Raw genomic sequence first — 14385 nt, forward strand, 5'->3', positions numbered from 1 at the left:
TAAAGCTTACTTGGGCGTGTTCGGTTTTGTATTTCTGAAGCTCTTCTTCTGCACATATGAGCCTATGAACACAAAAGAAAAAGAAGAAGGAATGTTGGGTTTCAATCTAAAAACCTGAGAGAGCTACACATGGGGATGCTTTCGATAGTTACCTCCATTGCAGGTCAGTTATTTCGTGGAGCAGTTCTTTCTCTCTTTCGTGAGCTGCTTCAAGCTGTGATTCAACAGAAGAACAGTTTCGTTAAGTACCAATCTTTGAAGGAATGTGATTCAATACATTTCTCCTGCAAACATTTGCATACCAAGGATTTCTCAGTAGGAGGTACAGTAGGCTGTTGCACGTTTCCTTGTTCAACTGCACGTCCGTCTGCATCAGAGAAATAAAGGAGATTCAAATCCCGTGGCAAGGAAAAATTTAATCAGAAGGGCGAATGGAGACAGAAGAAGAGTGAAAGTACCTGTCAACTCTCTGTTGGTGAGTACTTTCATCATATGCAGAATGTTATCCTGTTTTTGGATGTTTTCAATCACGTAATGAACTTTCTTATCGTTAAAATGATATTAAATAAATTGATTAAAGTCTAAACAGCAAAAGGCATACCCTTTCCAAAATATTAGTTTGCAGAACTGGATAAACCAGCGGGTAAACGTATGAGCTGGTTAAATTTGGTAATGCGACATCAGAGGGAGGTAGAGAAGCAGAGGCATGTTGGCAGAGCACCTAAATAAGCACAAGTAAAAACGTTATTTGTTTTCATTAAAAATTCTTGAGATGAATAGTTGAGGATGATAGACATTTGACTGTTTGTCTGCAGCTGATCAGGCTGACCTCGAAATAATTACAAACCTGCATACTGTGACTCTTTTGCAGGATTGGAGAGGGAACCACCACCTGATGAAGATAAAGTTAACATAGAAAACCTTAAGACGGTGACTGAAACAAGAAAGCACAATTGTTTCCTCTCAAAACCAAAAGGTAGTTACCTTCTCGATGTCCAGATTTTCAGAAGTTACTTTGAAACGCCCTCTTTGCTGCACAACTGGCGGCTTTGATTTGTCGTCAGTCTCATCTAGGCTTGCTGATACCAAGATGTATTTATTTAATTAGAAAAACCTTGATCCATAGGGATGTTTAGATAGGATTTCAAGTACAAATAAATTCTGTAAATGCTTACCTGCTTTGGGTGGTCTAACAGCCAGCTCTGTTGGTACTTCATCTCCTCCCACTGTAGCATGTGTCCCATTGCAGGTTGAACCATTTTGAAGATGCTCGTGAGTTTTATCACTGGGAATTCACAGATTGCTTTAAATTTAATGTCGCATAGAGAATATATGTATACTCAGTTGATATGAGCTTTCAAGTCAATAAGACTGGCAAACTGAACCAAGAAAAGCTCTTACAATAGCAGTACATGTTAAAGGACTAACCTCTCTCCTTTATGGGGAGCACCGTTTCTATCTGCCAAAACCGAGCTCCCTGCTAGAATCTCTGTTGGTTGATTGGTTTGGATTGATGAGGAATCCATTGATTTCCCATTGACTGCATGCGTACTACCAGCAGTTGTATTGTTTTGAGATAGATCTTCATGACTAGGTGAGGAATAGACGTAACTATCATAACTGGGGCTGGCAAGACTGGAATCATCATCAGATTTATCCCTGACCAACCAAAATATTATTTGTTCAGTTTACTCATCTCTAATCGTTACAGATAGGTAGATAAATAGAGACTACAGAGCGAAAAGTAGCTGATAAACCTTGCGATACTTAGTGTTCGGTGAATTAGGGGTTGGAGATACTTATTTGTTATTTGACCATTTTCCTCCTGCAGAGATGGTTATAAAGAACTTTAAACCTCAACCAAGTAACAAAAGAAGATGAAAACAGGGAAACATTTATGAACTCGAGAAAGATTTTAACAAGAGGACACCTGAATCTCCGAGTGGGTATCCTGTGAATCTAGAGCCTGCAACGAAGTGGCACTTCCCGATAAACTGTCTGATAAGCTACAGTCTATGTCCTGGATCTGATGGAAATAAGAACATCATAATATGAAGTACAGTGAGCTTTACAGTTGGCTACTTTTATGGGTTAGAGGAGATACCAATGAAGCCTGGGCTTTCATATCATCGAGATTGAAATTCCACCCGCTGATACCTCTCTTATATTCATTCTGCATGTTACTACGACAAGAGGTCAAAGGCTAAAATACTTTGCAGAAAATTTGGAACTAGAAACCAAAAGTTAAAAAGATTCTAACAGAGATAAATAAAGCCAAAATTGGAAACTGGAAACACAAACCTGCGACAGTTCTTCCTTCTCTCCATCTGCCATTTTCTCTTGTGCAAGCATATCTTCTTCCTTTTTCTGCATGAAGAAAGCATATTCCCATCAGTTCCCGTCATAAGATGTTGACTGAGCACTATAGCTACTGGCTATCTACTTAGATCTACATATCCAACCTTTATTGCCTGAACACGATTAACAAGATCTGGTAACCCATCCAGAAGTTTTCGTGCAATGTAATCGCTTGATCTTGCTTGCTTGAAAAAGGAATGTTTTAACAACTTTTTTGCAGATNCGATAAACTGTCTGATAAGCTACAGTCTATGTCCTGGATCTGATGGAAATAAGAACATCATAATATGAAGTACAGTGAGCTTTACAGTTGGCTACTTTTATGGGTTAGAGGAGATACCAATGAAGCCTGGGCTTTCATATCATCGAGATTGAAATTCCACCCGCTGATACCTCTCTTATATTCATTCTGCATGTTACTACGACAAGAGGTCAAAGGCTAAAATACTTTGCAGAAAATTTGGAACTAGAAACCAAAAGTTAAAAGGATTCTAACAGAGATAAATAAAGCCAAAATTGGAAACTGGAAACACAAACCTGCGACAGTTCTTCCTTCTCTCCATCTGCCATTTTCTCTTGTGCAAGCATATCTTCTTCCTTTTTCTGCATGAAGAAAGCATATTCCCATCAGTTCCCGTCATAAGATGTTGACTGAGCACTATAGCTACTGGCTATCTACTTAGATCTACATATCCAACCTTTATTGCCTGAACACGATTAACAAGATCTGGTAACCCATCCAGAAGTTTTCGTGCAATGTAATCGCTTGATCTTGCTTGCTTGAAAAAGGAATGTTTTAACAACTTTTTTGCAGATGGGCGTTTGGAAGGGTCTTTAACTAGACAACTGGCGATCATCTGCTTGAAAGACTGAAAAATACCAGGAAAATAAGCAGAATTGAGATAAGCATAAGCTTTAAACATTCAGACTAGAATGTGTAGTTTTGACACCAAGAGTATACCCTTGAAAACTTCCTATCTCTTTCATAATCCAGCCCTGGTGGTGCATTTTGCAACGTCATAAGCAGAACCTGAAAAACATATCTGTCTTAGATTGATGCAAAGATTTTGGAGCTGAAATCCAGATATCACAGGCTACGTACGAACCTTCATGGGTGGATATTTAGAGAAAGGAGCGTGACCATGTGCAAGCTCTAGCCCAGTTATACCAAACGACCATATATCAGCCCTAAATAAAATAGATGCTCCACATAAGAAACGCTGTATGAGCAAATAGGATGATAAAACTTTGAATATGAGGCTAAACTAACTTGAAGTCATAACCATGTAGCTGCTCCATGACTTCAGGTGCCATCCTGTGAAAAAATAAGAAACAGTAGGTCATGCACATTAGAACTACATCCAGACAAGTGTTGAAGTCATCCACACACAAGAAAAGTGTTGATGGGGCATGCAGTAGTAGGTACTTACCAGCAAGGTGTTCCAACGAATGTGTTCCTTGTCCGTTGCCTATCACCAGAATCAAAGAGACAGGCAGATACACCAAAGTCTCCCAACTTGACAGCACCTCGAGCACCAAGCAAAATATTACCAGCCTGAGATGAAAACATGAAAATAGAATCACAACGAAGGGAAGGATATTCATAGATGGTCCCAACACTATCGCTTACCAAAATACAAAGTTCAGAGTCACTGATTATAAAAAACCAGTATTCAGAACCACAAGATTCAGAATGTAACATGAAGTGATGAAATCCAGAAAGATAGAATGACTGACTTTGACATCGCGATGAATGTGGCCATGCTGATGGAGATAGTCTAATCCTTTCAAAGCTTCACGCAGTATAGTGGCTATAATAGTCTCCTCAAAACCATCAGGGTATGCAGCTTTTAGTATGTGAAGACAAGAACCACCAGCCATGTAAGGCATGATGACCCACAAATTGTGATCACTAACAAAGGAGCAATGTGATTTCAACACATTGGGATGATCAACAAGCATCATCGTCTGCGCTTCACGAGAAATATTATTCTGCATCCATCAAACAAAACCAAAAAAAAAAGTAATCAGAGCTTATATAGCGAATGCAAGAAGAACAAAGTAAATCAAATCATTGAGAGAGAGAGAGAGAGAGAGAGAGAGAGGCAAGAGGAGAGAATCACCAGATCACAGTTATCGCGTTCAAAGTCAAGAATCTTAATAGCAACGACTTCATTGAAAGGGATGCACAAAGCACGATGCACTAAAGCACTAACACCTTGACCGATCACCTCGTAGAGGGTGTAATGCTCAGGCCCAATCGGATACTTCTTCTTCTCCATTGGTGTAGATCCTTCCTTGGTTTCACTAAAAACCAATTCGCAATATAATAAAACAGGGGAGTGGAGGAGAAAACGCTTTTGGAATCAAACTTATAATTTTTTTTTTAGGGTAGAATCAAAGGTTAACCTGGAATTGAGAGACGAAAACATAAAGACAGCTGGCTCCAGTCGAGTGAATCTGCAGAATAAATTCAGAAACAAAAAAAAAGGAAACAAATTAGAGATTCGGAAAAGAAAAAAAAAACCTAATCTCTCTCTCTCTCTCTCGTCAACAAAAGCCAGCAATTAACTCCTCCCGTAACGATGGAATCAGAAAAAGTAGTAGAGTAATCGTACCGGGAAAATTACGACATCCATGTAAAATAATAAGGAAACAAAATTAATGACAAGAGTGCGAGAAAAGGAAAGAGATAGATATCGTGCTGATGAAGATATTGACTGATGATGATGATGAATGATCTTATTCAATTGGTTTTGTGAACTTTCTATCAAAATTTTCTCGAGAAAACACAAAAACAAAAAAACTATGAAAAGAAAACGAGAGAGAGAGAGAGAGAGAGAGAGAGAAGAAGAAGAGAGTCACAATCGGATCGCCGCTCAAATTGGGAGAGAAGCTTTTTGGGGCTTTTGTGTTAAATTTGGAATCCCGCCACTTTAGGTCTCTTTCTGCTTTTTTTTTTGCCCTTCTTCTCTCCTTCTCTCCTCCTATTTTTTTATATATTTCAGATAATTTTTTTCAGAAAATATTTTGACAAAAGAGAAAATAAAAAACTGACCGTCATTAATCGTTTAACCTAGAATGGATAAGGCTGGTAAACCTATTTCTTCTCATAATTCAAAAATATCTTTTTTTCGGAATTAAGTATTCTGGTTTTTAGGCCTTAACCCAACAACGCAAGTCAATTCTACAACTCACTGATTTTAACAGTTTTCAGAATTTGTACCAAACCAACCGGGTTAGCCTTCGGTTTCCCCTGAACCAGATGAATACCGAGACGCTAGGAATTTTTCTAGCTCTCTGAAGTGAAGTCTGAACACCTTTTGATACGCAGGTGAGATGCAAAATTGGTACTAAACCAGTAAGCCATCGGTATTTCTCTAAACCAAATACAACCGGTTTCCATAGTGTGTGTGGTTCAGGTTCACCTTTCAACATCGGAAAATCCGTGATTTGCAATTAATCACAACAAACATAGGATAGAACATGTTGGTTAGGATAAATATCTTTTACACTTTTATGTTTATCCGTCAAGAATCACGTGACCACACTTTTTGTATCTCTGCTTCTTTTACCCATAAATATCTATCTCAAACGCAAAACAACCGCGTAAATCGCAAGAAAACGCAAACGCAAACGGAGAAAAGAAAATTCCAGCCAAAAAAAAAAAAAACTAAGTCCCAGAGGGAGAGATCAAATCCCACACATTAATTCTCGGACGATGAAAGAAATATTCAACGTAAGACAAAAGAGCCAAAACTTTTTCCAAGAAGAGAAGGTTAATGTTTTGTGAACTCAGTCTTCAAAATCTCCTGAGTTCTCCAATAGATAGTTAGCTGCCAATTCTTCGTTACGCTCACATGCTAGGAAGGCTTCTATTACTAAGGCTCTATCAAATCCCATTGCCTCTAGCTGTGTTTAGTCAGAGGCCAGAGAGAATATAGATAGTTGACAAGGATTGCAAAGAAAAGAGTGTTAAAATAGTGTTTTATTATAATGGTGATTTTACCCGTTGAATCGCTTCTTGCTCTGCTGGGGTAACATTTACGGCATGTGGCATTTCTTGCTCGGGTTGATCGAACATATCCGCATCCCTGATGGGTTATGTTTTTAAAACTTAGTGACTCAAATTTTAGTAGTTTAGTGAAATATCGATGAGAAGCATAAAATTACATCTGACAGAACCTTAGATTACGATAAATAGATTGGAGAACTTACCCGTCAGATCCCTCATAGGGCTCGTTTACTAACTGAAGAAACTCTGCCTGGTTCTCTTGAATTAGCCTCAGAAGTTGAGGGTTTTGCTTTCCAAGTTCCTGAAGCATGGGCTAACAAAAGCAGCGGTTCCAGCACAAGACTTTCAGAATCAGTGAGAAGTCTTACAAATTACTGGACAAGAATTACGAATATTAGACCGCTCTTACCTGGAGAATTTGAGGGTTGGAATGGACCATGGTGCGTAATTGTTGGAACTAATACAATAGCAGAAACAAGAGAATGAATACATGTATGGAATTTACAAAACTAGAACGAACAGTCAAATCAAAGCATGTTAAGATACATCTCGGTTAATCATCCCCTGCTAAAATGGCTAACAGATAAACAATCCCCGCATAAGTTAATGATATATAGTTCTAAGTTCTAAGCAATCTAGATGCCTTCTTTCATATTCACAATCATGTATGATGAGGAGAGATCCAAATTTTTTTTAAAAAACAATGCAATTTAGAAGAAATGGAGATGAAGTTAGAATAGCAACCTGGTCATTGTTTCTAAGAAATTCAAGCGTCCCAAGATCACCAGATCCAGCAGCAGCAACTGTTTCCTGGGAAAATTAAAACTATAGAGTGAGAAGGTAACTAAATATACCTATCAGTTCTTTTGGATACACGATTATTGCTAAATACCTGAGGGAATAAATCCAAAGGAGATGAGTTAGGTCCTCCAGATGCAGGTGCGACAGGGGCTGCACCGGATCCTGCCAACTGAGCCCCAGGTACAGGCACAGCTACTTCAGCAGTTTCAGGAATTCCCTAATGTATAAAACGATGTCAACAGTTTCATCCTTTAAACTCTTAGAAAATAAGGTTACAGAGAGGAGCCATACGGAATACAAATAATCCACTGCTCTCTCAGGGTTGTTGTAAGCTGCACGAAGTGCACGAGTAACTGTTTCTTTGTCCCAGCTTCCGCCTCCCATTTCCATTATCTGTTGGACCATTAGCTCAAGACTACTGCCACTAACCAATGTTGACGCAGCTTGTCCATAGGTGTCGTCAGTTGGTGCCCTGCCACATACCATTCAACTGTGGAGATTATATAGTGTATCAATGAAATCCAGAACAAATAAGTTATACAACATATACTAAAGGTCAAACATAGAAGCTTTCGGAAAACCATAAAAGGAGCAGTCAATAAAAGGAAAGGAGAGAAAATGACTCTTTTCAAGAGAAGCTCATTTTCAATAATAAAACTTACCCTGGATGTTCTTGAGCAGGAATAAGTGAAGCAGGCACGGCTGTAGACTGGGATGTAGATGGTGCTGCAGGCTGCTTGTCCAATACGAGATTTATATTAAACAACCAGTGGAAGGAGCTGCTCATCACACATTTGCACAAGTAAATATATGCAAGAAAGTTACCTTAGCCAAAGATGTAGTAGACGAGGTAGAGGAAGCAGGCTGTGAGATAGAAGCAGGTTTTTACACTGACAATTATCAGACTAAACCAGTCATATAATAAAATAAAAGAAATAAATAAGCTACCTGAGCCGAAGACTGACCAGCTGAACCTGCCGTTTTGCTCTACAATTCATCAATAAGCAAAGGCGAAGATAATGTCAGTGCCATGACAAGCTACATTTGTTTCATAGAAACGGGGAAATCATGAAAGATACATACATCTAGCAACATTTCCTAGGACATTCATTAGCTTTTATACTTGTCGAAGGGAGTCCCAATCAAGACCCGAATAACCAACAATTACAAATCTTCTCTTAGTTTTATGATTTAAGCTTCCACTAAAATGATTTTATTTGTTGATTTTTCTGAATATAGGTACCTTGCTAAGCATAACGACGAGGAAACCTTCCTCGGTAACCTTGTTCTCAATTAAGCTAGTTTCATCCTTCAAAACTTTTCCATTGTGAATCAACAGTTGCTGGCCACAAGGATAATTGTCTTTGCCTTGTGAATCCTCTATATTCTTCTTCACCGCCATTATCTTATTAAAAACAACAACCCCGGATTTTAATGATTTGAAAAGTAACACACAAACCAATTTGACGAAACCAAGATTGGATTCGCGAGTCATCAAACAAAATTTGAGCAGTTAACAAAACACTTGAGAGAAACACAAAATTTGATCACCAAATAACTCAAAATTGTGGATCTGAAGCTCTTTAAGGTGAGATACCCTACTTTTATTAATAATCTCCTAGGCACAAAAAAACTACGCATAAAGAAAGTAGTGAAGAAGAGGACTAACCGTATCGGAGGGTAGAACCCTAATTTCAAAATGATTACCCTTGAGAGTCTTAACGGTGAGCTTCATATCGTCGGAAAAGATGAAATCAACGGCGGAGATAGAAGGAGAGAGAGACCTAAATTAAAGAGATCGAGGGGCGACGCTAAAGCCGACCGTAGTTAAACAAACAGTCTCTCCATCAACGGGAGCGTTTTGGATTTTAAACGCGGCAAGAGATCTACCCATGTGCACTCCACGTGACACATTTTATCTCCAATTTTTTTTTAAGTTCTCCCAGAGAAAGGGTATTAATTGAGAAGAATCATGCCGTACCTAAACGGGCCAAACAAATATAAAGCTCATTAATAGCCCAATAAGGCCCACTCACTTTACTAATTAGACCAAACTCTAAACAAACTCTGATTAGGGAGGGTTATTTGTTGTCGGTATTTTAGCAATCAATAATATTCTTTAAGATACTTTGACATTTATAAATCAGAGCAATTATTAATTATCAGTAAACGGTAGTCATGTAATGTCGGTCGAAGACTTAGAAGCCAGCTAGAATCAGTACATAACAAATAACAACTCCCACATCATCGATCTCTCTCATTCAAAGCAACTTTAAAGTACTTTAAAACACAAGCAAAGTAGTAAGTGGGAAAATAACAACTCAATTCCTCAGACCAAACCCAACAGTCAGTCAACAATTGCAATTCTCTCTTTTTTGTCAACAAAATCTTAAAAAATCCTAAATTTGCGGTGTAAATGTAACGGACTGTGTTCTTAGAAGAACCCCGCGATTACCGGCGAATCGGCTCCTTACTCTATTAGCCGTAAAAGTAACTCCACGCAGACGAGATCTACGACGATTTGGCCACTCCGCGGAAGAAATATATTTTGACAGCTGAAAAACAAAAAAGGAAAGATTTTTCCAGAAAATTTAGGTCTTTTTGTTTTTTTTTTTTACTTTTGAGGGTCGACGGAGCTGGAATCAGCTATTCATTCTTATTCTCCAGATCCATAATCGTTTCTGTCTCACACGGTTCGTTATCTCTTTCCCTGATTCCATCTGTTTCCTTTTTTTTTTTTTTGCCTTCTTGTTCTGAGTTTTTTTTTTTCGTATATTAGTTCGATTTTTCTCTATATTCTTCGTGTTGTGATAAATGGATGATTACGATTTACTAAGCTTGTTTTGTAATGCCGAATGAAACATTAATCTCGTCTTCAAAATTGTTAGCCTCGTCGGCACAGATCAGAAATTCTCAAGGAATTGGTTTTTGAGAAAATTGGCATTAGTTTTGTATATTGATGGCAAAATTTACAATTTACATCAACCCAAGAAGCTTCTGGTTTTTGTTTGTGCTGTTATGTAATATGATGAATTCTAACTCATTTGTCACCCATTTCAGGCCGGTGTTAAGGTAGTAAGATCGGTCTTTTTATAAGCTATGGTTCTTGATGGGATTGTATCATCACCATTACGGAGGCCACATGCGCTAAAGAAGCAATGGGATGACTTGGGTAGCTGCTCTACTGTTGTTCAGAGGCATCGTTTCCTTTTGACTGCTATGCTTCTTTTGGCCTTCCTCTGCACCATTTATATCTACTTTGCCGTCACACTAGGCGCTAGGCCCTTGTCCTGTTCTGGGATGGCTGGTAAGGAGAAGGCAATTTGTCAAATGGAACACGTCCAAGCCAGTTTCTCCAAAGGAAAACTTAAATTCTTGTAGAGTCTCAGCCTAAGCTGATTGATTTATAAACATCATTTGTCTCTCTGTTGCAATGTCTGTCTGTGTAAACGGCCTAGAGAATCTACTCTTACCTTATTCTACTGGGATTATGTCCCAAGATTCACAATTATTGTACAAATCTGAATCTTCTGTAATGGGAATATATGCTACAAGTTTTTGAGAATTGTCTTTTTTTCTTTGTCATCATTATCTTGGATTGATGCAGGATATGACATTGAAAAGGGAAACAAATGAACAACACACTTTATACATTTGCAGTGTTTCAGGTTTCATCATCACCATGTTTGTCGAGGAACCAGTGGTTCAACATCTAACTTGGGAGATAAATCAAAGAGGGAAGCTGGAGGAGTCATGCTGACGCTCCATGAATCATCCATGATGATTTCCATGGCAGTTTCTTCTTCTTCTTCTTCCTCCTCTTCGATATGTACCTTTAAGTCTTCAGGAGATGAACGGATCCTCTCAAGCTCAATCGAAACCTCTCTCATATTTGGCCGTTTCTTCCCTTTTAGACTTAAACACCTTCTGGCAAGTTTTGCCACTGCCAACACATGTTCCAACTTGCAATCTTCTTTGATCCGAGAATCAGCAATATCAAGAACTCTGTTCTGTTTCATGGCCTCAATGAAATGAGACGCAAGTCCTCTGTTTTCTTCAGGCCGCATTACAGAAAACGGTTTTTCTCCAGTAATGAGCTCAACCAAGACGACCCCAAAACTATAAACATCACTCTTATCCGTAAACTGGCTAGTTTGAAAGTACTCTGGATCCAAGTATCCAAAAGTACCTGCAACTAGAGTTGTCAAGTGAGTTTGGTCTACGTTTATAGATCTCGAGGTCCCGAAATCTGATACCTTGGCTCTATACTTCTCATCCAAAAGTATGTTTGTGGTCTTGACATCTCTGTGATAGACCGGAGTTGATGCAGCCGAGTGTAAGTAAGCAAGTGCTCCTGCAATCTCAACAGCGATGCGCAATCGTACATCCCAAGTCATTGAGTAATCATCAGAATCATCGTGAAGCCGCTTGAATAGGTCTCCATTTGGAATATGCTCATAAACCAAGATAGGGACCTCTGTTTCGAGACAACACCCCATGAGTTTGACAATGTTTCTATGGTTAACCTGCGAGAGAACACCAACTTCATTGATGAACTCCTCAACTTTGTCTTCATCCAAAACCTTAGACCTTTTCACAGCTAACAATTCGTCCATCTACCAACATTCCTTTGTAGACAGTGCCTTGACCTCCTTGCCCAAGAACCCTGTTCTGGTTGAAGTTATCCGTCGCTTTCTCCAGCTCTTTTGAGCTAAATATCTTCGTTTGTAGTCAACTGTTGTTTCAACAACAAGCCTCCATTACGTTTAAAGAGCATCCTCTTTCGGATAATCTTCCTTCTCTTCTTAATGAATTTGATCAATCCCCATATCCCGAGAACCAAGAACAACAGTGCCAAACCTTGAATCACAGGCTTGATCTTCTCTGCTTCTTTGGGCTCGCACCTCCACGATCCAGGAACATTCACACAAGTTTGCTCTCCACAGCTGTCTCGTCCTTTTCCTTCCTCACATTCATCAATGTCTTAGACACAAGAAAACAAAAAGCTGAATCATATTCAACAGAGCCGTGATCATACGTTATCTAAAACCTCATTGAAGGCAATTAGACGAAGAGAAACCTATAAATCTTACCAATACATCCACCAGGAAGATATGGATTCCCTCTGTAACCAATGTCATTGCAGTAACAGTTGCTGTAACCAAACCCAGAGAAGTAACCATACTCACAAACACAGCTTGGTGCACTCGTGTAAATCCTAGTTTCCGTTAAATTCACACAACCCACTGGTTTCGTCAACCGAGAATCCGATGTATCAAAGTACCAACCAAGCTCAATCACAGTAAACCCATTAGTATAAAACTGCTCCGGCTCTGTAACATTCGCCGGAGAGTAAGTCTCGTTCGTCAAGAAAGCAACTTTACAGTCACCACCGGAGCTTTCTAGGTTGACGCCGATAACTTGTGGTCTATCCGCCTGAATCTTCGCTTGACAACATCTGTAACCACCGCAGATCTTGTCTGAGTCTAGACGACTCTTGTTTCCGTCGCAGCTTGGATTCGCATCCTGTGATCTGAGATTCGATGTCTGTAATCAATGCTCTGGTGTCACAACCTACTGAGACGAGACGATTCGAGTCGGTGATGAAAAAGGGGCTTCCTTTACCGGTGAGGTTTAAAGGAAGAGGCTTTACGGGTCCTTGAGAACAGCCGGAAGAAGTCACCGGAGATTTGACGTGTACAACTCCGTGGGTACTGTCGATGCTATTTCGAGGAGTGATGCTAACTAACTCTCTGTTGATCTTAGAGAGGAACGGAGCTATGGTTTTACTTGTACCGGAGGAGGTGGAGGTGTTACAGACAACCTCGTACCAGTCGTTGAGATAACAGTCTCTTCGTCCGATTCCAAAAGGGAAAGGAATCGAGATTCCTCCACAGATTCGATCACATGAAGTTGGAGATGGAGGCTGAGCTGTCGTTATCAAAGGGCCGCCATTGATGAACAGAGTTAGGCAAGAGAGAGAGTAGAACACACAGAAAAAGTCTCCCTCTCTTCATTCTTTTTTGGTTTTTTTGGTAATGATTGTTGAGCCGCCTCGTGGGACAACGAACAAAATTTTGGTCAACTCATTTGTTCAAATCAATTTTATAATTTCGTAATTTTTGAATACGATTTAACTATCATTTTCTTTTCCAGATGATATACCAATTTATTATATAGATTATTAATATTAGGAATATGACTATTCACCGAAAAAACGCAAATCATTCATGTGTAACATCATGCAATCAAAAAGTTGACTATCTTACCATAATTTTCATATTGAATAATTTAGAAAACAATGTCGACGGTTTTATGTTTTGGACAACTTTATCTATACAAATGCAATGCAGATAACAAAAACTTCGGTAAATTCTGTAATATTTGCCAAAATATTTAAACAGACTATGAACTTAATTTTGAAGTTTACAGTACAAATTAAAGTGGTTACAAACAGATCCGTTAATTAACACAACTTGACGAGTGAGTGACCTTTATAAAAATACTTTCACAGGTAAAGACCAAGACCGAATGTAAAAGCAAAGACGTGAGGTAACAAATTCGTTTGCATGATTAATATTTTACAGCGTCTGAAGAGGAAACAATGGTGCAACATCTGACCACGACGAAGATGATGTAGCAATATTGCTGTATTGAGATGATGAGGCCGCAACAGTATCATAGTTTCTCGACTCTACCTCTTTGTTAACTTGCACCAAATTTTCTTCTTTCTCTTCTTCGTTTTCGCAAACATACTCATATGGCAGCTTAGCTCCAGGACAATAACAAATCTTCTCCAACTCCATCGATACTTCTCTCATACTTGGTCGTTTCCTTCCCTTCATATTCAAACACTTTGTTGCAATTTTTGCTGCTGCTATCACTTGATTAATCTTACAACCATCTTTTATTCGAGCATCAATAATGTCAGAGAGTTTGTTCTCTTTCACTGCAAGCGTAAAATAAGTTGAGAGAGTCCTATTTGCTTGAGATCGCATAAAAGAAATAGATTTTTCTCCGGTGATTAGCTCCGCTAGCACGACTCCGAAGCTATACACATCACTTTTGTCTGTGAATTGGCTCGATTGGAAATACTCTGGATCCATATATCCCACCGTGCCTGAAACTACTGTCGTGAGGTGGGTATGATCCACGGTCACTGTTCTTGAAGTGCCAAAATCAGACACTTTGGCTCGATATTTCTCATCTAA

General features: G+C 39.0%; 4 protein-coding genes and 1 pseudogene across 4 annotated transcripts in view; 1 reads left to right on the top strand and 4 right to left on the bottom strand.

Annotated features, from left to right (window-relative positions):
• Positions 149–5217, bottom strand: LOC104705086 (serine/threonine-protein kinase OSR1-like). Its single transcript, XM_019228003.1, has 21 exons — positions 4977–5217; positions 4768–4818; positions 4482–4665; positions 4096–4350; positions 3789–3913; positions 3629–3673; positions 3465–3546; positions 3320–3388; positions 3057–3227; positions 2896–2961; positions 2699–2767; positions 1931–2026; positions 1758–1825; positions 1429–1659; positions 1176–1285; positions 985–1079; positions 848–892; positions 602–721; positions 459–507; positions 303–367; positions 149–214 (listed from the first exon to the last, which is right to left on the bottom strand). Exons 2-21 carry the CDS (start codon positions 4788–4790, stop codon positions 149–151), a joined length of 2034 nt encoding a protein of 677 aa, XP_019083548.1. The 5' UTR covers positions 4791–4818; positions 4977–5217.
• On the bottom strand, positions 5848–8909 carry LOC104703326 (ubiquitin receptor RAD23b). The gene is made up of 12 exons (XM_010419332.2): positions 8844–8909; positions 8418–8579; positions 8123–8161; positions 8000–8038; positions 7837–7907; positions 7466–7646; positions 7266–7391; positions 7118–7183; positions 6783–6830; positions 6577–6686; positions 6368–6452; positions 5848–6270 (listed from the first exon to the last, which is right to left on the bottom strand). Exons 1-12 carry the CDS (start codon positions 8907–8909, stop codon positions 6154–6156), a joined length of 1110 nt encoding a protein of 369 aa, XP_010417634.1. The 3' UTR covers positions 5848–6153.
• LOC104703327 lies at positions 9418–10739 on the top strand. Its single transcript, XM_010419333.1, has 2 exons — positions 9418–9867; positions 10235–10739. The coding sequence occupies exon 2, from the start codon at positions 10274–10276 to the stop codon at positions 10553–10555; it is 282 nt and encodes a 93-aa protein (XP_010417635.1). The 5' UTR covers positions 9418–9867; positions 10235–10273; the 3' UTR covers positions 10556–10739.
• Positions 10801–13208, bottom strand: LOC104705087 (annotated as a pseudogene).
• Positions 13641–14385, bottom strand: part of LOC104703328 (wall-associated receptor kinase-like 10) — a 4004-nt gene continuing 3259 nt past the window's right edge. Inside the window, exon 4 of the mRNA XM_010419334.2 lies at positions 13641–14294. Coding sequence (XP_010417636.1) covers positions 13756–14294 — 539 coding nt within the window. The 3' untranslated portion in view covers positions 13641–13755. The remainder of the gene's footprint in view (positions 14295–14385) is intronic.

Source organism: Camelina sativa, chromosome 7, assembly GCF_000633955.1.
Source record: "Camelina sativa cultivar DH55 chromosome 7, Cs, whole genome shotgun sequence".
Classification (NCBI taxonomy): domain Eukaryota; kingdom Viridiplantae; phylum Streptophyta; class Magnoliopsida; order Brassicales; family Brassicaceae; genus Camelina; species Camelina sativa.